The sequence below is a fragment of the Thalassophryne amazonica genome, chromosome 1 (genome assembly GCF_902500255.1).
Source record: "Thalassophryne amazonica chromosome 1, fThaAma1.1, whole genome shotgun sequence".
NCBI lineage: Eukaryota > Metazoa > Chordata > Actinopteri > Batrachoidiformes > Batrachoididae > Thalassophryne > Thalassophryne amazonica.
The window spans coordinates 16668301-16691601 of NC_047103.1; the positions used below are offsets into that span (position 1 = coordinate 16668301).

Below are 23301 nucleotides of genomic sequence, written 5' to 3' on the forward strand. Positions count from 1 at the left end.
AGATGAAAGAACACACCCTTCTCTTTGAGTCCAAACCACCTATCATGGGTTCGGGTGATTATTAAATCATATTTTGAGGACTGTGCGGTGGCTGTCCTCACAATTTACTTTATTGTGTACATTAAAAAAATATGAGCTTCTTATTTCCTCAGTAACCATGTAATAAGTTGACCTAATGGATGAGGCTACCGACAGGTGCTAAAAGTGTTAGCCCTGTTAGCTTGCAACATTAAATCTGACAAGAGCAAATATTGCAGCAGAGACATCGTCTTAGATGATCTATTAGTATGTTTCACCACACAACATGCCAGATTAGTCCAGGTGTTTGTAATAAAATAGTCCAAAATGACACTCCGCTCAGCCACTGTCAATCAAAGCGACCACGCCCACAAACTTACAGAACTTTATGACTTAAAATGTCTTAAACTAAAACGTTAGAAAGAAAATCCATCAAGGAGGAAACTATCTATGGAGACCCAAACCCTTTTTTGTATCAGGCTGTAAACACGTTTATTGCTGTTCTAGAGTTGGACATTTTAACATGGGCTCCTATGGGAATGTGCTGCCAATGTGCGCACTTCTGGAATGGCTTCATGATCTTAAGTTTGCCGCTTGGTGCTAACTGGCGATACAGGAACGTTGCTGTAAAAGATGTTGAAATAAAGCAAATCAAGTGAACTTTGGTTCCGTTAAGCAATCAAGCGTGAATTAAAAAACTCACAGGTTTTCCATCCTTTACAAAATATCATTAAACATTGTGCACAACAGCTGGCCACGCCCTGGAAACCCCGCCATCATTTGTAGCTAATGTGGTCAAGGGGTTACTGTGATTGACAGAGGAATGGGTCTGGAACCCTGTGAGATGAAGATGAAGAGCAGCTTTAAGGTCTCACGGTTTTTGAGGCCCATTTTAGGCTGGCTGTGGCCGGAAGAGGGCGGAGTGGGTTTGCCAGCCTCCTGAGAAGCTCCCTTAACTGGGAGCCTCCTAAAATCTATATAAACAAACCAGCAAAGTGGCCTCTTTTCGCCCCTCCCCTTCCTCGGGCTTTGATTCAGTCGATGTCGCTGCGCGCAAAAGGAGAAACTCCGCCGCGCGGTGAGGGAGAGAGAGGAGCAGAAACAGCTGCAAGCGGAGCGTCAACAAGCTGGATAACGGACAAGATCCTGGCCGAGAAACACTCCTCTGCTTCACGTCATCCGAGCAGAAGCCTGGAGCTCCACGGAACATCCTACAGGTGAAGAAGCGATGGTTTAGCGGAGCCGCCCGCTCCTGTTTTGACGCCGTGATTCTGCGCAGCAGTCACCCTCCTAAAACATCTGAGATGGCTGTTTTCCGCCTGTCGCTGCTGCTCCAAATGGGATTTGTGATCGGATCGAATCACGAATACGCGGGCTGGTCAGACGTGGTGGCACAGGTGCCGATCCACGGCGCGCAGACGCACCATCACCGGCCGCTGGCGCATCTCCGTGCGCCTCCTCACGCTCCGGGGAGGACGGCGGAGCTGGCGCAGAAATTAGAGGAGCATCTCCCCAGGGTTGTCGCGGCGTTTCTGCACACGGGGGACTCCACCACCCTCAAGCACGCCAACTGCTCGCGGAGGTACGAGCTCAGCTCTCTGCGGGGAAGGTCACACGCGACCCCGCATCGGTCCCTGAGCAGCGTGCTGGACACGGTGCTGCACGCCACCAACTTCCTCAACATGATCCTGCAGACCAACAGGTCCAGAGAGCAGAGTCTGCGCCGAGACATCGAGTGGTACCACGCGCTGGTCAGGAGCATCCTGGAGGGAGACGCCAAGATCCACCGGGCCGTCGTCACCTTCAACACCGAGCCGGCGGCGGCCGCGGGGCCGTCCGTGCTTCTCCAAGCCACGAGGGCCAGCGGGGAGATCGTCCTCCAGGACCTGTCCGGCACGGCCCCAAACCACCTGGGCAACCGCACGGCCGACACCAAGTGGTACCACGACGTCAAAGACAGGAAGAGACCCAATTTCCACAAGAAGGTCCTGAGCCAAGACTTCGCCTCTGTGGACAATTCTCTGAAAAGAGGAGAAAGTTTCATTCCGGACAAGACGCACGTCAGATGGTCTGCGCCCTACCTGGAGTGTGACAACGGCAACTTTGTTCCACGGTGGCTTTTGACCTTATCGGCTGCTTTCTATGGCCTGAAGCCCAACTCGGCCCCGGAATTCAGGTGAGGAACTGATCCCAGGGGCGTAGCCACGGGGTGGGTCCGAGGCTTCAACGCCCCCCCCAATTATTCCACACATGACAAACTTGAGAATTTCTTTGGGGGTTACTTCAAACAAAATAAAATTACTGCTTCAGAAAGCAAGTTTGTAAAATACACACCCACAAATAAATAAATTAAGCGATTGCTTCAGCTGCTTCCACGAAATGATAAATTGATTAGAAAAGTTTAAATGACAGTAGCAAGTGTGATATTGATCCAAAGTGGATGTTTCTTGGTTCAGAAAAGGATTCACTGTTTGCAAACACTCAAACGAACAAATAATGACATAATCGCTTTAAAATTTGAACGATTGATTTGATTGGTTTAAATGGTGGACATGATGACAATTTATGACAAAATGTTTGGAAATAAACCAGTTGCTTCAGAAACGGATTACTTCTATTGAAATGCTAAAATACCCCAAATGAAGCAATCAGATTGGAAAATTGTTCACTAATTTGAAAGGTTTGATGGTGAAATCTAGTGGCTCATGAGATTTACTTGGTTTTAGAACACAACTCACCATTTCAACATTTTTTAACGAAAGAAAGGGTAGCTTCAGAAAATGTTTCACTCTTTTGAAAGTTGTGAAACACAGTAATAGTGACACAGTGAACATTGGGGGTTCTTTGGTTTGGTAAAAACAAAAATCACTGGAAATGTGAAACCATATATAAAGCAGTTATTTGAGAAATGACTAATTGTTTTGAATTGCCTGTGATGGATTGACAGCGTATCCAGAGTGAACCATTTGATACAGAAAGTGTTTCATTATGATTGATACATTGCAGTGGTGATGTCAAGTGGGCTTTGGCAAGTTTGGCAAAATGATCCTTTGTTTTTGAAATGCTCATAAAATGTAGTAGAGGATTACTTGAATAATTATTCATTTCAAGCAGTATAACACTATATGAAACTTTTTTCTGAACACGGTTCACTGTTTTGAATGGTTGAAAATGCTCTGAGCAGCAGTGGCCTGGGGTGGGGGGGCACCAGACCTGTTTTGGAAATGATACAAACTCACAAGCTATATGTACTTTCAAAACTACCAATATGTTGAGAGGGATGGATACAAAATCTTTTCTGCGGGGTTGTGTGCAGTTATGACCATTATTTGAGTTTTAAAACATATATCTCCAGATTTATGTAATTTTGTCTCTTGACTTGAATGTTTGGGTCTCTATCTTGTGTTACTGCAGGCAGAGTTGCAAAGCTTACTTTTGAAATGTAATAGATTACTCTTTGTAACTTATTACATAAAAAAAAAATTTATATAATCTGTCAGAGTAATGTCATTTCTTACTTTTCTGTCAAATGTTTTAAGATGTAAAATGTTTAAAAAAAAAAAAAAAAAAACCCCATACGTTTAAACCTGGCTAAATCAACCTGGCAACATTGATTATTGTCCAACTTTTACTCAGTTCTACTCCATTACGATTGCTTGGTCACCTGCAGAGACCATCTGCTCCTCCTCTGCGTCTCCCAGTGCTCCCCTCTTTTCTGTCCCCCAGGCAACAACATTCCAAACAATCCCACTGCTGCAAAACGGACTTGTTTGTGGAGAATAAAAGTTGCCAGGTATGCTAGAGAGGAGTTTTAGTCTCTAGGGAAGGTCAAAAAGTTGCTAAATCTAGACACGAAGGGCCCATCCACACGTAAACAAGTTTAGACGTATCCGCAAAAATTTAGTACGGTATTGGTGTTTTCTCAACGCGGAACCACATTTTCAGATCCCGAAAACACTACATTTTGAAAACAGGTCTCGGAGTGGATAAACCTCAAAATGCCACCTTTGTGTTTTTTGTGTGCAACTTTTGCGAAATGATGATGTTGTCTTTGTCTTCTTGTGTTTGTATACAGCCCACAAGCTTTATGCGCACATTCCACGTCTTCTTCTCTGTTTTTTTCTGGGAGCGATTCAGCACCACATACAGGCCTGGCATATATATTACAGTGTCTTCAGTTGTTTTCAGTGCTTTCTTGTGGACAAAATGATTTCTTGAAACAGTGCCATGTTTATGGAAGACTTTTTGAAAACATTGTACAGGGAACGTTTCATTTTTGTGTGTATGAGGCATTAGTCGCTAGCCTGGCAATACTGAGACAGTGTCCAAACTACCTTATTGGACACCTGTCTCTCATACCCATCAGATTCCTGAGTTTTGTGTTGATCTGAGTTACTACTGTGAAGATAAGACCAATGTCCTGTGTTAGGTGTTTGTAACAGGAAGTTCTTCTTTTATTTCTCAGGTAGGTTTTAGACAAATCAATCATTTTCATAACGTAAGCTCATGAGGATCAGTAGACTGTTTGTACAAAGTTTGGTGTTGATCAGAGTCACGGTCTTGGAGGTGTCTCAAAAAAGTAAGTTTTGCATATTTTGCACTTTTCAAGTGGTCGCTTAACCCCCATTACACAGGATGGCATCCTTTCAGAGTCTGTTGTGCATCCTACAAATTTGCCAGGATGCAGAAGGGACACAAAAAAGCCTTTTTGTGTAAGTGCTTCAGGGACCTGTGCGTTATTGTTACATCCTGTGGCGTTGGGGCACTACAGATGATGTCACATTTCCATGGACATCTGCGCTGAGCAGAAGGATTTTCTTCGTTAATAGACATAGTAGTAGTAATAGTTAATAGTAATAATAGTTAGGGAGGTGGTGGCGTAACAGCTTGTACGTTGGACTGAGATGCCAGCAACTCGGGTTTGCTTCCCGATCGAAGCCACGCTCCCGACTGGCACTCTTAACATCAGTGCTGGGGAGGAGTGAGAGACATGTGCCGTGGGCCCTTCTGGAAATAAGTCCTTCATTGATACTTTTGTTGGTTACCCACATTAAATAAGAGAACCTCAACCTCATGTATGCTGGATTTGAGTGGAGTTTGTTGTGGTCTAACATCATGATGTCATATTTCCTCAATGTTCGCGTGCTAGGACATCAAACAACTCCAATGCACCTCCTCACTGAGAGAGAGATAGAGAGACAGAGAAAGAGAGAGAGAGCTGTCTTTTTCTTCACTTGTGCTGAATTCACACTGGCGCTTGGGCCAATCAGAAGCCCAGAATGAACCACTGGACAGCTGCAGAAAAAGTAACAGATCCAGCTCTCCGCCTGATCTTGGCTCAAAGTTTTGCACATGCATAAAACTTTCTGACAAACTTGGCAGATATCAGCTGCCAAGGAGCTTGTTTTATATTTTAGTCATAAAAATCACAACACACTACCCCGATCATTGTGCGTTCATTCAGTGTCTGTTGGCTGACTGTTGCATCGCCTGCGCATCCTTTGAACGTCCTCTAGCCTCAGCGTCCTTTCTGCATTTGTTTGGAACATGCTTCAAACTTCACGGCAACCGTGGCATCCTGTGTGCTTCCACTGAGCGTTCCTTGTCTGACCATGGCGTGTGCTGTGCATTCTTTCAGTGTCCTGTGGTGTCCTCCACGATTTTCTGGCCATACAAGGGGCGCAGAACAGATTCTGTCCCTGTGTAAAGGGGGTTTTAGCAGACAGGATGTTGCAGCGCAAATTCAAAATAAGGACCAATCACATTGATCTCAGAGGCTATTGATGACCCATGTTCAGAAACGTGATGTGTGCACAGCAGCGATGTAAAGCAACACAGGCCTTATGAATATTCCACACAGATTGTTTTTATTACATACAAATATAACAATTGCCAATATTTTATCTCGTAACTGTAATTCCATGTTATTCCCCAACAGTGATTGTGGATTGATGTGCACGTGTGTCATCCTGACTGTGCAAAAACGCAGTGCATCATCCAGTCAATGTTTGTGGATTTGGGCTCATTTACTAAAAGACTCGAGTCTGTTCCCCGCCAGCCGTGCTGCAGCTTCCAACTGCTCCTTTTATTAAATGAGAGGGGGTTCTTCTCTCCTCCAGTCTGACAAGGCGGCGGGAGGCTAAAAATAACTCTGGATGCTACTGGATGGAGCAGCGGCGGAAACCTCTGGCTGCAGGCCTAATTCAGATTTCCAAAATGGGCTCGTCTGCATGCTTTACTACTCAGGAAATGTGTGCCCTTTCATTCCCCTTCTGCAAATGCTTCAAAGTGCTGTTAGATCCGCAGTGATTCACGGCCGTCTGAAGCTGTGAGACGCTGAAACAAAGCTCCAGCAATTATGACATGATGGAGAAATGCAGGAATGTGGCCAAGGTGCACGTGTGCTGCAGCCCGGGCCTGCTCGTGACGAGATTTTTTTTTTTTACCAGCGGTCCTGTACTCTTAAAGCCACACAGCAACATCATCTGTGTTAATATTTAATCTCGATGACTCCTTGTTGTGTGCGTGGCTCCAATTAATCTTTAACTGATACGCTCAATTTACTCCGAGGCAGCCGCGGACTGTAAATGAGCCCAAACCTGATTGTAATACAGGTTATGCACATTTATCTACACACACACACACACACACACACACACACACACACACACACACACACACACACACACACACACACACACACACACACACACACACACACACACACACACACACACACACACACACACACAGTCAGGTCATTATGTGTTTGGGTATTTCAACATTACACAAATAATTAATAAACCTTTCAGTTTGAATTTGAGGATATTGTATCCAAATTTGATCAACGCTTTACAAACTACCTCATGTTTTCTATGTGCACCCCCAATTTTTAAGGGATCAAAAGCAACTGGACAATCAGCTGCTCATGTGGTTCACATCCAAGTTTTATTATTGTTTCATTATTTCATTGTCCTCAATAAATGAATGTATAAAAGTCATAGTGAATCATGTTTGGAAACCAATGTTTCATTTGGTTATTTTAACATTTTGAAATGAATCATTTTCTGAGCCAGTTGTGCCATTTATTTAGTTTTTTGAAATGGTGGATCAAAACACTATTATTTGAAGCAAGTGGTTATCTTAGTGTTTCAAAATAGTCATTTTCTGAAGCAGTTGGTTAACTAAGTGTTTCAGAAGAGTATCATGTTCTCAAGCAGTTGGTTAACTTAGGTTTCAAAGCAATTTTCTGAAGTAGTTGGTAGTTTGTAGTTCTGAGTATTTTAAACAGGTAATATTTTTTGACTTAAATTGGTTCATTGACTTTATTAAGAGTTTTGAAAATGTGGATCGCTTTCTTTAACATTTGATTATGTCTTTCAAAACAGTATTGTTTTCTGAAGCACTTGGTTGATGTAGTGTTTCAAAACAATACAGTTTTTCCGAAGCAGTTGGCAGTTTATATTTTTGAGCATTTCAAACAGTAGAATTTTTCTGAAGTCATTAGTTCATTTACTGTGTTGTAGCATCAGGAAGAATATAATATGTGTTTCAGGATATTTGAAATGATCACTTGTGGATAATTTTACCTCGAATACTGGGGGCACCACCTATGACTGAATGATATTATAACAAGGTTATAATATCTATGATTTTAGAGTCAGTCAATAGGAAATATTAAAACCAGTCTCTATTCTTACACTCGCAAGTTCTACATGTCAAGTCCGACCCCTCTGTAAAACATACAGAATCACAGAACTTCATATGTTTAAGATATTTATTTAACTGAGACAGGAGTTAAATAACAGGACATATCACAGTAAGCACTGTGAGGATGATGAATTTCACTGAGCAATTATTGTATGATGTTCAGATAATTTGGTTTAGTTGCGGGAGTTTTAGAATGAATTCCAACTTAATCATCAGGGAATTTAGTTTAGTATTTATTAATGGGAGATATTGTTAATGAAAGTGAATAGAATTAAAATAAAGCCACTCTGTTTTTATATCTGACACCGTAGCCCGGTCCTACTTGGACACTGTGCAGATCGGTTTCCGTAGGTCATGTGCTCGGAATCGTCTCGTTTTTAGTCGATGATCCGTCCGTCACACAGCTGCTTCAGGGACCTTGACAAAGAGACCCTGCCGGTCACCCCGCCCGGTTTCGTTGGTTACCGGGGACACTTTCCGTTGTTAGGCTGTGACTTGCGGCGGCGATTCAAATCGCTGTTGACGTCTCAGCTGACCTGGATGTTTTTATCTCTGCAGCGCTTGTAGTCTGGAATCATCAGAATAAAGGCTTGAGTATCTTTATTTTTCTATTCGCCAAAACAATAATTCATCTTTCGTCGTCATCTTTGGAAGCTGGATCAAATCACAAAACTCGATACAAAAATAGTTGACTTTGTAAGAAAAATGTTTGCGGGATGAATTTGGAGTTCAAGAAGAAAAAAGGTTTTAATTTGAAAATTCACAAAAGGAAGTTAAATGCACCTGCGCATTTAACTTTACAAAAATTGAGCAAAAGTTATTTGTAGAAAAAAAGGAAAAAGTAATTTCTTGTTGGTGCACACAAACAAGAAATAAGTTTACACAGCACGTGGTTGCAGACAAAGGGTAAAAAAAAATTCGGATGGCTAGGCAGCGTTTCGAGACCCAAGAAGAGAGAGCCGGAGGAAGAGAGAAGAGGAAGAGTGAAGAAGAGAGTAAGAGCGTTGCATAAGAGAAGAGAGGGATTCCCCAGGGGTGCCTGCTTTTAAAGGGTTAAAAGCTCCACCCCCAAGAATTCTGGGTACTGTAGTTTTCTTCTTTGTTCCATTGTCTAGTTTTATAATAAATCAGTGGCTGTTATTCTCAAATTCCTGCTTACAAACCAAGCAAGTCCTGTATTGCAAAACTCTAGTAAACAATGTCCTTAGAACTACCACCCAGCCCAATTATATATATGAAAAAGCACATTGGATAAACTTTCTACAATCTATGATCAGAGCACAAAATACCAGATATATCAATTTCATGTGTGAGGTTAAGCAATCATGTTTTGTTTCCTTTTCCTCTTTTTTTTTTTCTTCTGGTTACAACAGCAAAGTACACTTTTTAAAGGTGGTTAAACTTTATAATACTGTACAAGTTAGTTACCTGCCCTTCCCCAGTTTGTCCAACAGGGGTCACTCTTGGTTCATGGACTGGAAGGGACTGGGTTTTGATTTTCATTGTAAAATATTATATTTGTCAATTCTGCATCAATTTGAACCAGACAAACTGCAGTGTGATTGCCAAGCTGATGGCAGTTCGTCTGTGGTATGGTTTTACTTGAATCTTGTTGTAAAGACATAGATTTTAGACTTTGGGGAAAAAGTAGGTCTTTCTGGGGTCTGTGTTTTTTAGATGAGAAAGGAGTTGGCAACATCTGGTTTCGGGCTGATAAGGGGATTCACAGCTCCGTGAGGAATGCACTTTAGAGAATCTTAAATCCTGTTAGTGGTGGGGGTTGATGACAGTTGGCCATCCTGTGCTATGGTCAGGAAAGCCTCCTTTTGACAACTTGATATTTCCCATGTCTTGTTTGGAACGGGTTCCTCTTTGAAGAATTTTACAACTTTTGCTTAATGCAAACTTAGGAGGTTGTTGAATGGTGGATGCAGGCTTCTCGCTACAGTGTTAAATGTTTCAAAACCGTGGACCATTATCTGAAGCAGCTGGCTTGGTTTCTGCTTCAGAACAGTTTGACTTTTTGAAGCAATTATTTAATTTAATGTTTTAAACCAGTATTATTTTCTGAAGCAGTTGAAGAACTTAGTGTTTCAAAACAATATTGTCTGAAGTGGTTGATAGTTTTTGGTTTTCAAACACTAAAAGATTTTTTGAATGAACTGGTTAAGTTGCTGTATTGTTTAGGAAATGGGAATCACTATATTCAGCAGCTGATTAAAACAGTGGTTTAAAACAGTATTGTTTTCTGAAGCATTCGGTTGATGTAGTGTTCCAAAACAATACAGTTTCCCGAAGCAGCTAGTAATTTATATTTTTAACCATTTCAAACAGTAGAACATTATCTGAAGTCATCATTTAATTTACTGTATTAACCCGTTTATGCCCAGATTTTTTATTATTTTTTTACAAGTGGAAAAGTTGCATTAGTACCGCTGAGATTTTTTTTTTATTGTGAGTAGAAAATGACAGTGATACACTTCGGCAGCAATTGTTGCCAGTGGGGCAAAACAGGGTTAAATGTTTTGAACCTGTGGACCGTTATTTGAAGCAGCTGGCTTGGTTCATGCTTCAAACAGTATCGCTTTCTGAAGCAGTTGCTTAACTGAATGTTTTGAACCAGTATAATTTTCTGAAGCAGTTGCTTAACTTAGTATTTCAAAACAATATTTTCTTAAGTAGTTGATAGTTTGTAGTTTTAAACATTTCAAACAGTTTAACATTTTCTGAAGTCATTAGTTAATTTACTGTGTCAAGTGTATTGCAACTGTGGACCATTATCTGAAACATCTGAGTTGGTTAGTGTTTCAAACATAGCATCATTTTCTGAAGCAATTCAATAGTGTTGTTTCAAAACAGTCCAGTTTTCTGTAAAAATTGAGTAATTTATTGTTTTAAGCATTGCAAAACAGTTAACCCTTTTCTGAAGCCATTTGCCTTTTACTGTATTGTTTGCAAACATTGGGTCAGTATCTGAAGCACTTCATTAGCTTAGCATTTCAAACCACTATCGTTATCTGAAGCAGTTGACTAGTTTAGTGTTTCAAATGGTATCATTTTCTGAAGCAACTGTGTGATTTGCTGATTTGAGCATTTGAAAAATTTAACCATTTTCTGAAGCCATGGGTTCATTTGCTGTATTAAATGTGTTGATACAGTAAACCATTCTTTCGTTTAGCTTTTCAAAAACTTTCAAACGGATCATTCGCTTTGTGCCATTATAATGTTTCATCCATTTGGAAACACTGACTCATTTTCTGAGCTAATTGTTTCATTTCTAGTTTCAAGCCTTTTTAAACAAAGGATCATTATAGGAGGCTGTTGATTAATTTAGCATTTTGATCATAAACCTCCGTGCTAGTGAGTCCGTATCTCATTTCCATCCATAATTGAGGTTTTTTTGGTCATTTTATATTGCCTCATTTGAAAACGTTCTTTTAATTACTGCTCATCACAGCGATGCAGCTGGCGCCGTGCCGTGAGATCGGCCTTCCTGCAGCGCGCTCACGTTTTAATATTTCAGGCGAACATGTCTTGCAGCCTCTGCTGCCCTTCCACCCTGATGGCTCATCCCGTTCTTCGACGGCTTCTTGACAGCTGTCTCGTCCTGCATCCTCAATGCGCATCAGCACCGAGCTGGAAAAGGAAGCGGCAGAAGAGCGAAACGCCGCCTCAGACATCGGCTCTCCTCCGTTTCCCCTCCAGATGAAAACACAATCAATACAATGATGAATTAATGATGAAAGATGTAGAACAACAAGCCTGCACGAGCCATCTTGATTCCAGCCTTTTAATGCTCCGTTTGCTTCCGGTTTGGTGCGACAGCGTTGCACAGAAGCGAGGTGGCTCATGGAAATGAATCCTGATGCTCTCTGATTGTGGCGATGAAAGCTAACGGGACTTGTGAGACGTGTTTGTGACAGATCGGCCTGTTGTCTCTGAGAAGGTGCTCACTTCATCTCTCCCCGTCTGTTCCTGCAGCTACAGTTGAGACGGCGTAGACGCACGTGGAGCCGTGTTTGAGCACGCAGCGGCGTGTTTGAGTCACTGTGTGCGTGTGATTGTTGGAGCCGGAGACATTTTTCAGGCTTCCTTCCAGGACACAGACTTTAACTCTGAAAGCCGGATCGTGCCCTTGTTGAACTTTATTCAAGCTGTTTCTTCCGCAGACGACAAAAAGACGTCATTGATAATGACAAAGTGTAACACAAAGATTAAAAAAAAAACCCGCTGACATGGTGGATCAATATCCTGGTGTAATAAGATCCTTTCTGCCAGGCCAGTCCATTAAGTTCTGACTTAAACTGACAGAAGACAGAGAGCTCGGTCTTCAGAGGTTTTCTGATTAAAATTTATCATAAAATAAACATTAATCTACTGCAAGTAACTTTTGTTGCAGTTTGGAACAAATTTCATAAATTAATGGCAGGGCATTCAGAGAGCGTGCACTTCTGCGAAGGTCCTTCACTCCCCTGTTTTCATAGTCAGTCATTGATCTTTGATCCTGATCACTCATATTTCATCCTCAAATTTGAGTCTGTTTACTGAAATTTGCTCCTGATCACTTATCTTTGATCCCAATATTTGAGATTGGTGGTTGAATTTTGATCCTGACATTTGACTGTAGTTACCCATCTTTGATACTCATATTTGAGCCTTGTTGCTGTAGTTTGAACTTGACCTTTAGTGCCTGATTACTGAACTTTGCTCCCAATCACTTATCTTTGATCTTGATGTTTGAGATTGGTGGTTGAATTTTGATCGTGACCTTTGACTTTAGTCACCCATCTTTGATACCTATATTTGACCCTCGTTGCTGTAGTTTGAACTTAACCTTTGGGCCTGCTTGCTCATCTTTGATCCTGAGCTTTGAGCCTGATTGCTGAATTTTGATCCTGATCACTCATCTTTCATCATGATTTTTGAGACCGGTGGTTGAATTTTCATCCTGACCTTTGACCCTAATCACCCACCTTTGATACTCATATTTGAGCTTGGTTGCTGAAGTTTGATCCTGACCTATGGGCCTGATCACTCATCTTTGATGCTGATCTTTAAGCCTGATTGCTGAAGTTTGATCCTGTTCACTCAGCTTTGATCCACATATTTGATCCTGGTTGCTAACATTTGATCCTGACTTTGATCCCAATCACTCTCTTTGATCTTATTACTTCATGGGCCAAGTAGGTTCTGTGTATCACTTAAGGTGTCCAAAAGTCCCTGATTATTGGTTGAGGTAATAATCCAAATGATACCTTTTTGGGGTTCCCTGTGATCACATGGTATTCTATGCAGTGTGATTGGAGTATTTTTAAATCTTGACCCCTGTGTAATCCTTCATTGATCTCTCCCTGGCTACAGCTACCACCCTGGGATGGCTGTCATCCATATATTTTTGTATAGACCAGGGTTTACTGAGTCTGGATTATAAATGTCATTTGGGCACTTTAATTGGTACCAATTAGGTCAAAATTGGCTTTTTGCTCAAGTATTGAATGTGAGCCTGTTGGTTGAACTTTGATCCCGATTAGATATCTTCAATCCTGATCAGCCACATTTGCTCCTTATCACTCATCTTTGATCTGGAAGCTTGATCCTGATGACCAAACTCAGATCCTGATTGCTGTGTGTTTGCTTGTTTGTTGGAGGGGTATATCAGGGTACACCTCTGATCCTGATTCCACTGATCCTGTAGTCAGTATTGCTGTAATTGGGTTTATGGTTTGTCTATTAGTAAGTTTGTTTGTCAGCAGGATATCTCAAAAGAACATGAACCAACTTCAGTGAAATTTGATGTTGATACGGATTCAGGATAATTTCTAAATTAATATTTTTACCTCCGCCAACAAGCTTTTTGCCACTGTTTATTTTTCAAGGTGAGAGGTCAAAGGGCAAGTCAGGACAAATCTTGAAAATTGGAAAAATCCCTATCATCTTTAACATTGAACACATTTTCAAAACTTCATAACTCTGTCAAAAAAGATCAAATTTCTTTCATATGTGAGAGTATCATATAGGATGGTATCCTTTATCAACTGACAAAGTTGAGATTAATTGAGATTACAGATTTTATGGCCATTTAAATTTAACATTGAAAACCCCATTTAGTGTATATTTTACATTATATCTTAGACACCGTGCCCCAATCACTCATATTTGAAAGTGAGATGCAGACTGGCACTCACTATCGCCTGTCAAAGTTTGATCCGGATCTTATCCGGATTGTGGATTTTGTGGACATTTGAATTTAATATTGAAAAGCCCATTTGATGTACATTTTGCATTATATCTCAATCAAAAGTGCCGCAGTTGCTCTCATTTGTGACCATGAGGTGCAAACTGGCGCTCTCAATGAATAGACAAAGTTCCACATCTGATCCGTATTACAGATTTAGTGGATATTTGATTTTAATATTGAAGAGCCCTTTTGATCTATATTTCAAACAGGACTTTGACCTTGCACATGTTTTCTAAGACCAAAATGTGTGGAATTGGAAACTAGTGTTGGTCGAGGTTTGCAGTGCTTGAGTTATCTTTAGAATAATTGATTTCTGTTATTTGTAATGTGGTTAAACGACACTTTAACATGTACATGTGCTTACGTCCTCATGTCGTGGTCACACTTGCACTCAGGTCACAAATTGTCAGTTAACTTCAATCCAACTGTGATCCATGTTTTGCTCCGAATTGCCCTGAGGAGGCAACGTATTTGTTCAAATAATCCCAGTACTTGCATCAGGACAGGTTGTAGACATAATGGTAGTTTGAGATGTAGATGTTTGATGGTGCTCCTTGTTCTGTCACCATCTACAGTTAAACAGCAATCAGCTCACTTCCCTCACTTTGCGTAATGAGTAAGACAGTCTGTGAAGTTCTTCGACAAACCTTTGCTATTTTGCACTCCAGAGGAGGAATTTTCTTGGCAACACCATCAACAGCTCAGAATATGAACTCTATATACACTTTCTGCGAGGGCTACTTCGCCTCAGGCGTTACTTGTCTGTAGAGGACGAGCAGCAGTACTTGCTCAAATGACCCGGGTCGCATTGAAATCCAGCCTTGCGCCCAGCGGCTGGACTCACGTTAGCTTGTGCTCGTCCCGTTATCTTAATGCATTTCCATCTTTGCAAAGGCTGCACAGTTCTTTGTCTGATGTCCTGCATGAAGCATGTTCTCTGCAAAAAGCAGAGCCTTTGAGTGACACTGAGGCAGCAGAAATACGCCTGCATGCTCATCTGTGCATGCAGCTCTTCTGGCTACGCGCTGAAGAATAAAAAGGGCCACTTTTCCAGGTTTTCCCCCATTTGGCAGCTATTCTTGGCTTGTCTGCACTGTCACTGTTGCTGGAGATGTCAGACCTCATTCTGCTTGATTCCCCAGAAATGAGTGAATGCGTGTCTTTATTGTGCAACAAGAAAAACAGCTTCTGCAGACTTGAAAATTGTCAAGTAAGCATGAAACCCCAGAGCGTAGCTTTGCAGACTTTAGTTTCATTATTGAGTTTTGCAAGCAGGTAATGTTTTCACAAGAGGTTGTCACTCAAAAGGTTTTCGATTTTGTTCAGTTTTAGATGAATAAAAAATAGACATTTTAAAAGGTTTAATTAATATAGTGATAAATGGAAGTTGTTATACTAATGAATAGATTATTTTTTGCAAAATATAAGGCTGGTCTACACATTCTATCACATTCTGAGGTGGAGGTGTGTAAAGTGGGGGGCACCCCCCAAATCACATAATAAAAAAGTTCAAAGTAGAATACTTTACTTTCACCAAACACGACAAAATTATTTATTGGTCCTGGAATAGACAACAATACGTTTTGGGACAGAGTTGCAAAAGAGGCGGGGCCTGGAAATTTTAAAATGCTGTTTAATAAAATTGGGAGCCTGGCTTGTTTTAGGTTTTGGCAATGGGACTTTTCTGATCAGCATGAAGTGGCGTTTTGGATCACATAAACTAAGATATGTGTGGAAGTGGTTATTAGAAATCTTTATGATATCATAAAGCAAGTATGCTTGCTGGATTTTAAAGAAAGAGGCTGAAAAAAAATTGTTGACAAAAGCAGACCAACTCCAAAATCTAGTCTGGAATTGGAAAGTATTTTATTTTAGAATCTTGTTTAGATATGTTAGTTCTGCAAGAAAGATTTAGGAGGCAAGTTAAAGTTGATCATTTCAGTACATCAAGCTAACGTACAAAATGTTAGTCTTTGGTGTATACAGATTTGGCGCAGGTCCCCAACATGGTACAGAGTAGAGTTGAGATGATCATAAATCCTGCTGATGGAAAATTTTTGAGGATTTCTCAGTGTTTTCAGAGGTATATGCTCTTAGTGCTCCCATTCAGTCAAGGCTATAATGGGCAGTTATATTTACTCATCTGTGGATGAGGTATTCACATCAGCCATTGATAGGCTTGGTCATTACTGTGCGCCCTTTATTGAGAGTTTCATTAAGTTCACCTGAAGCAAAGTCATTTGGGCATCATTGATTTAAAGATGTGTAATATTACACATTTAGTTCTCACATTCATGTCCCATTTGGTTGCAGTTGGGTCAGGATGGAGATGAAAGAAATGTGTGCACCCAATTATGTAAAAACTAAAACAACTAAACAACTAAAGAAAAAAAAGAACAGACATTGGGTACTTTTCCATTCTTTGGTTCAGAGTGAGATAAGTGCGCCCTGTGAAAACAATTTCTGCCAGATCAGGTTTTCTGCTGTATTTGATTCTATGAAAACTACAGACATTCGTCACGAACTGCCCCACGTGCAGTACTATTTTCCATGTAAAGTGCAGTAATATGTACATATGTGGGGTAGGTATTTGTTTGAACCCTCATGTGTTTGATGTAAACTGGGATACACAGTGGAAAAATTGGATTTATTTAGAGGATGTGGCCAACAGTGACCATAAAAAATCAGTAGCCTTCGAACAAATGCAACTGTTGGTAATTTTTTTAAAGTAGGTCAAGGTCACCGGCCTTCAAACCCATGCAAAGTACTACTCAAAGGCATGTACCCACCAAATATGAAGTTTTTGCAAGCAATAGGTGCCGAGGTACATTGCGGCGAACAAATTTCAGGCAAAGGATTTGACAGTTGTGACCATTGGTGACCTTGAAAAGTAGGTCAAGGCCACCAACATTTGAACCCATGCGAAGTACTCCTCCAAGGCATGTAACCCATCAAATATGAAGTTTCTGTGAGCAATAGGTGCCGAGCTACGTTGCAGCGAACGAATTGCGGCCGGACAGACGGACGGACGGACAACCGGATGCCGCGCGGGGCATACAATTGTACAATTTTTTTCCACAGGCCACAAAATCTATCTGAATTTCACAAAAACCGGCATCACCGTCCGAACGGTCCCCCCTAAAAATTGGTCTGCCTTCACTGCTCTCCAGTCATTATCTATCTCAACGACAGATATCTGAAGCTTTTATACAACAATCATTTGGTGCGTCAGTAGCGAAACGAGGTGATTATCACCTCGTTTCTGCTTAAAACTGACTTTAGAATGATTTAAGAGGTTTTACTTTGTCATCTGATGGTTAATAATCACATTATTCCCTTTGATCGGTTTGGGTGAAGAGAGTTGGTCTCAGATGTGCTGCTGTGGTCCCAAATGAGGCATGCACAGTGAAGACAGGGGGGTGTTTTTAAGGGGGACCGTTCTGTCGTCGACATCAGAACAGTTGTTTTTCTGACCAAGCCTCAGAATTCTGTCTGTATTCTGTATGGTTGTTTGATTTTTCAGAGGAGGATGTAAGGTCATATTTCTGCAAGAATCTTTGCAAACCAAATTTGGTACCTGGGCTAGAACCCTAATGTGAGCTGGGTGTCATTTATATCCTCTGCCAAGGACGTAATAAAAACACCTGCATTCATTTGTCTGTCTGTCTGTTAGCAGGATTACATCAAAACTACTGCACGGATTTTGACAAAACTTTCACCACAGATACACATTAGACTATGGAAGACTCCATTAAATTTTGGAGGTGATCTGGATCTGGATTCTGGAGTAAATTTCACTTTATATAGTCTTTGAAGGATTACGTCAAAACTACTTCAAGGATTCTCATCAGATTTTCACCATAGATACATATTAGGCCATCGAAGACTCCATTAAATTTTCAAGGTGATCCAGATCTGGATCCAGATACTGGATCAAGAGTTCACTTTATATAGTCTTTGAAGGATTATGTCAAAATGACTTCATGGATTCTAACCAGATTTTCACCACAGACGCATATTAGGCCATGGAAGACTCCATTAAATTTTTGAGGTGATCTGGATCTGAATTTGGATTCTGGATCAAGATTTCACTTTATATACGCTTTGGAGGATTACGTCAAAACTACTTCACGGATTTTGATGAATTTTTCAACACAGATACATATTAGGCAATGGAAGACTCCATTAAAGTTTGGAGGTGATCTGTATCCGGATTGGTGGACATCGTAATCCCACATGGATGTTTTATAAAATGTTGGTGTGAGTCTGTATGGTGTGTGTGGAATGTTGGCAGGTTTTAAAGTCGGCCAATGGTAGAAATCCTTGCAGGTGCTTCTTAAACTCGACGGTGGAGGCTAAGCCATGAGTTTCCTTCTTTGCACTAAAATTTAAATGCTTATAAACATTATGTATTTCCCTTGTGAATCTGCCTCTGAATGCCTTCTTTCTATGGATGCAGAGAAAGCATTCGACAGGGTTGAATTGGACTTTCTTTTCCAGACACTGGTCAAATTTGGATTTGGAGCGTCTTTCATTGCATGGATTCGGCTGCTGTATTCATCTCCCTCTGCTAGGGTGTTGACTAATAATCTATATTCTGAGCATTTTTTGTTAGAGCGTGGGACTAAACAAGGCTGTCCCCTTAGCCCACTTTTATTTGTTCTGGCTATAGAGCCACTCGCGGTTGCTATAAGGGCGAATCACTCTATTTCGGGTATCCTTAGGGGAAATCTAGTACATAAGCTCTCTTTGTATGCTGATGACCTTCTTTTATATGTATCAAATGCTGAGTCTACAATCCCTCAAATTATTGATACTTTACATCGATTTGGGGAGGTCTCTGGGTATAAGTTAAATTTGCAAAAAAGCGAGTTAATGCCTCTAAATTTAGCGGACCCGGCGTTGGAGCGGATTCTAATCCCATTTAAAGTTACCCGAGAATACTTCACTTACCTTGGTATTGTAATGACAAAGAATTTTTCTGACCTATTTGAAAAAAAACTTTAGCAAGCTTTTAGACGAAACTAAGTGGGACCTTTTAACCTGGTCTGCCCTTCCTATTTCACTTATAGGTAGGATTAATTCAATTAACATGACTATTCTTCCAAAATACCTATACTTGTTTCAGTGTTTGCCCTTATTTATTCCTGGGAGTTACTTTAAAAAACTGGATTCAGCTCTATCATGGTTTATTTGGAATGGCAAGAATCCTCATCTACGTAAGGTTTTTTTTTGCAAAAAAACAAACAAAATGGAGGTGTAGCTCTTGCAAATTTTAGACAATACTATTAGGCTGGAAATTTGCATTCAATGATGTTTTGGGTGCACTGCAAATCAGATGAGAATTGCCCCTTGTGGGTATCCATGGAAAAGCATTCATGTATTCCGGTAAATTTATCTGCCTTTTTAGCTTCACCCATGCCAGTAAATTTGCCTAGAATTCCAGACATAAAATCCATAGTTATGCACTCATGAAAAATCTACGTACAATTTAGAAAGCATTACAAATTACAGCAAATCATCTTTTCCAGCCCTCACTGCTTGACAATACTTTCGCAATCTAAAATATCCAAATCTAAATTAGAAAAAATGTTTCCGCAAACGGACGCTACATGTGATAGGTGCAAAGGTAGTGAGGCTACCCTCCTCCACATGTTTTGGGCCTGCTCCTGTGTTGAAAGAGTCTGGAGGGACATATTTGAAGCATTGTCCACGGTACTGGGAGTCAGGATACCACTTAATCCTCTAATTGCACTGTTTGGGGTCACTTCGGGTGGGGTACTGCCTGGGGAAGTATGGCTCCCAGCGGGTGTTCATAAGGTAATAGCTTTTACCACTTTGGTGGCATGTCGCCTCATTCTTTTAAAGTGGAAAGACCCCGTGCCACCTTCATTGACACACTGGATAAGAGAGGTCCTAGTAAATCTTCGTCTCGAGAAGATTAGCTATGTATTACGTGGGTCGGAGCAAAAATTTTTAAAGGTGTGGAAATCCTTTTTTATCTTCTTTGATAACCCAACAGCACTGGTATAGTCCTTGATGGCTGTTTTTTTTTTATTTATTTCTCTTTTTGTATGTTAATTTACTTTTCAATGTACGGTCTGTTCTTGGAACCCTTATCACTGTTGTATGTGATTTGACTTATCAGTGCAATACCTCTATATGTTTTTGTGGTGACAGCTGGGAGGGTGGGTTTTTGGGTGTTGTTGTTGTTTTATTTTGTAATCATTCCTTGTATAATTATTTACTTCTCTGTTTTATGATGGTTTTGTGAAAACTAGCGAAAATTAAAATTAAAAATATATAAAAAAAATATTAATGCTTATAACGAAGCTGAATTTGAACCAGATTGTACATGTCTCCAGTGCCGTCTTTGGGCAGTGGTTAAATGAGTGGTAATATGATCTCATTCAGTGCTTGATCTGGATTAATTCATTCACTAAACCTTATAGTTTCACAGAACACTTTACCCGAATAATACTTTGCTATGAAACTGTAAGAAACATCACAGTAATATCTCCATATTGAATTTTCAGATTGCTCTTCATGGTCACAATTAGCTGAATTTCAGGCTCTACTGCAGCTCTCCATACTACACATTGAGGCTAAATGAGCGAATCAATCTCCAAGCCCATTTTCTGGGACTCAAATTGAGACATAGAATTGAAAATACATACAGTGGGGCCAAAAAGTATTTAGTCAGTCCCTGATTGTGCAAGTTCTCCTACTTAGAAAGATGAGAGAGGTCTATAATTTTCATCATAGGTACACTTCAACTATGAGAGACAAAATGAGAAAAAAGTCCAGGAAATCACATTGTAGGATTTTAAAATAATTTATTTGTAAACAAACAAGCAAGATTTCGGCTCTCATAGACCTGTAACTTCTTTAAGAAGCTCTTCTGTCGTCCACCTGTTACCTGTATTAATGGCACCTGTTTGAACTCGTTATCTATATAAAAGACACCTATCCACAGCTTCAAACAGTCAGACTCCAAACTCAATCATGGCCAAGACCAAAGAGCTGTTGAAGGACACCAGGAAGAAAATTGTAGATGTGCACCAGGCTGGGAAGAGTGAATCTACAATAGTCAAGCAGGTTGGTGTGAATAAATCAACTGTGGGAGCAATTGTAAGAAAATGGAAGTCATACAAGACCATTGATAATCTCCCTCGATCTGGGGTGCCACGCAAGATGTCATCCCCTGGGGTCAAAATGATCATGAGAACAGTGAACAAAAATCCCAGAACTACACAGAGGGACTTGATGAATGACCTGCAGAGAGCTGGGACCAAAGTAACAAAGGCTGCACACTACACAGAGGGGGACTCACATCCTGCAGTGCCAGGCATGTCCCCCTGCTTGATCCAGTACGTGTCCAGGCCCATCTGAAGTTTGCCAGAGAGCATATGGATGATCCAGAAGAGGATTGGGAGAATGTCATGTGGTCAGATGAAACCAAAATGGAACATTTTGGTAAAAACTCAACTCGTCGTGTTTGGAGGAAGAAGAATGCTGAGTTGCATCCCAAGAACACCATATCTATGTACTATGAAGCATGGGGGTGGAAACATCATGCTTTGGGGCTGTTTTTCTGCAAAGGAGACAGGAAGACTGATCCGTGTTAAGGGAAGATTGAACTGGGCCATGTATCATGAGATTTTAAGACAAAACCTTATTCCATCAGTGAGAGCATTGAAGATGCAACATGGCTTGGTCTTCCAGCATGACAATGATCCCAAACACAACGCTCAGGCAATGGAGTGGCTCTGTAAAAAGCATTTCAAGGTCCTGGAGTGGCCGAGCCTCAACCCCATAGAAAATTTGTTGAGGGAGTTGAAAGTCCATGTTGTCCAGTGACAGCCCCAAAACATCACTGCTCTAGAGGAGATCTGCATGGAGGAATGGGCCAAAATATCAGCTACAGTATGTACAAACCTGGTGAAGACTTACAGGAAACGTTCATTGCCAACAAAGATTATGTTACAAAGTCCTGAGTTTAACTTTTGTTATTGTCCAAATACTTATTTTCCACCATAATTTACAAATAAAATCTTTAAAAATCCTGCAATGTGATTTCCTGGATTATTTTTCTCATTTTGTCTCTCACAGTTGAAGTGTACCTATGATGAAAATTACAGACCTCTCTCATCTTTCTAAGTAGGAGAACCTGCACAATCAGGGGCTGACTAAATACTTTTTGGCCCCACTGTAGGCCTGAAACACGCTATTTCTTCATGTGTACATCATGGAGGGTTTTAGGAGAGTGGTTTGTCTCCCCCCCCCCCCCCAAAAAAAAACCTCAAAAGAAAACGAACCCCCAGTGACACTCATGTCACTGCTGGTCTGTCCTTTAGACCCACAAATAATGGACAACAAGAGCAGAAAGCACTCTTCTTTTTTTTTTCCTGGGGCACCACCGTCTCTGCTAATCCTGTCTTTATACCCAGTGGCACAATGACCAACCTGCCCATCAGGTTGCTCTTGCTTGCCTCTACTGGTGGTTGGCTCTCACTGCGGTATTGTATCACTTCCTGTTCCGGAGCACAGCGGTGTTTTGCTGTATCTGTTAGCTGTTTAATCTGCACAGTTAGATTGATCTAGATAACTAGATAACTATTTGTTTCACAGTGTAATCTTCACGTGCTTTAACTAAAGCACTCCCTCTGCTGAATCACCTCTAAATTATTTACACATTATTCACTTCGTGTGTTTTTAGGAATCCGCTAGCTTAGCGCAGCTACTAACTCTTAGCCGGTTTAGCATGGCGGCTTCTCCTGTCTCTCCCGCACTTTTCTGCTCTGGGTGTGAAATGTTTAGTTATTCCTCGGCCTCCTTTAGCAGTAATGGTACTTGTAATAAGTGTAGCTTATTCATAGCTTTGGAGGCCAGGCTGGGCGAATTGGAGACTCGGCTCCGCACCGTGGAAAATTCTACAGCTAGCCAGGCCCCTGTAGTTGGTGCGGACCAAAGTAGCTTAGCCACCGTTAGTTTCACACTGGCAGATCCCGAGCAGCCGGGAAAGCAGGCCGACTGGGTGACTGTGAGGAGGAAGCATAGCCTTAAACAGAAGCCCCGTGTACACCGCCAACCCGTTCACATTTCTAACCGTTTTTCCCCACTTGGCGACACACCCGCTGAGGATCAAACTCTGGTTATTGGCGACTCTGTTTTGAGAAATGTGAAGTTAGCGACACCAGCAACCATAGTCAATTGTCTTCCGGGGGCCAGAGCAGGCGACACTGAAGGAAATTTGAAACTGCTGGCTAAGGCTAAGTGTAAATTTGGTAAGATTGTAATTCACGCCGGCAGTAATGACACCCGGTTACGCCAAT

General features: G+C 41.1%; 1 protein-coding gene across 1 annotated transcript in view; it reads left to right on the plus strand.

Annotated features, from left to right (window-relative positions):
• Nucleotides 1-1181: 1181 nt before the first annotated feature.
• The window catches only part of gpr158a (G protein-coupled receptor 158a), a 206753-nt gene continuing 184633 nt past the window's right edge, over nt 1182-23301 (plus strand). Inside the window, 1 exon segment of the mRNA XM_034166305.1 lies at nt 1182-2194. Coding sequence (XP_034022196.1) covers nt 1323-2194 — 872 coding nt within the window. The 5' untranslated portion in view covers nt 1182-1322.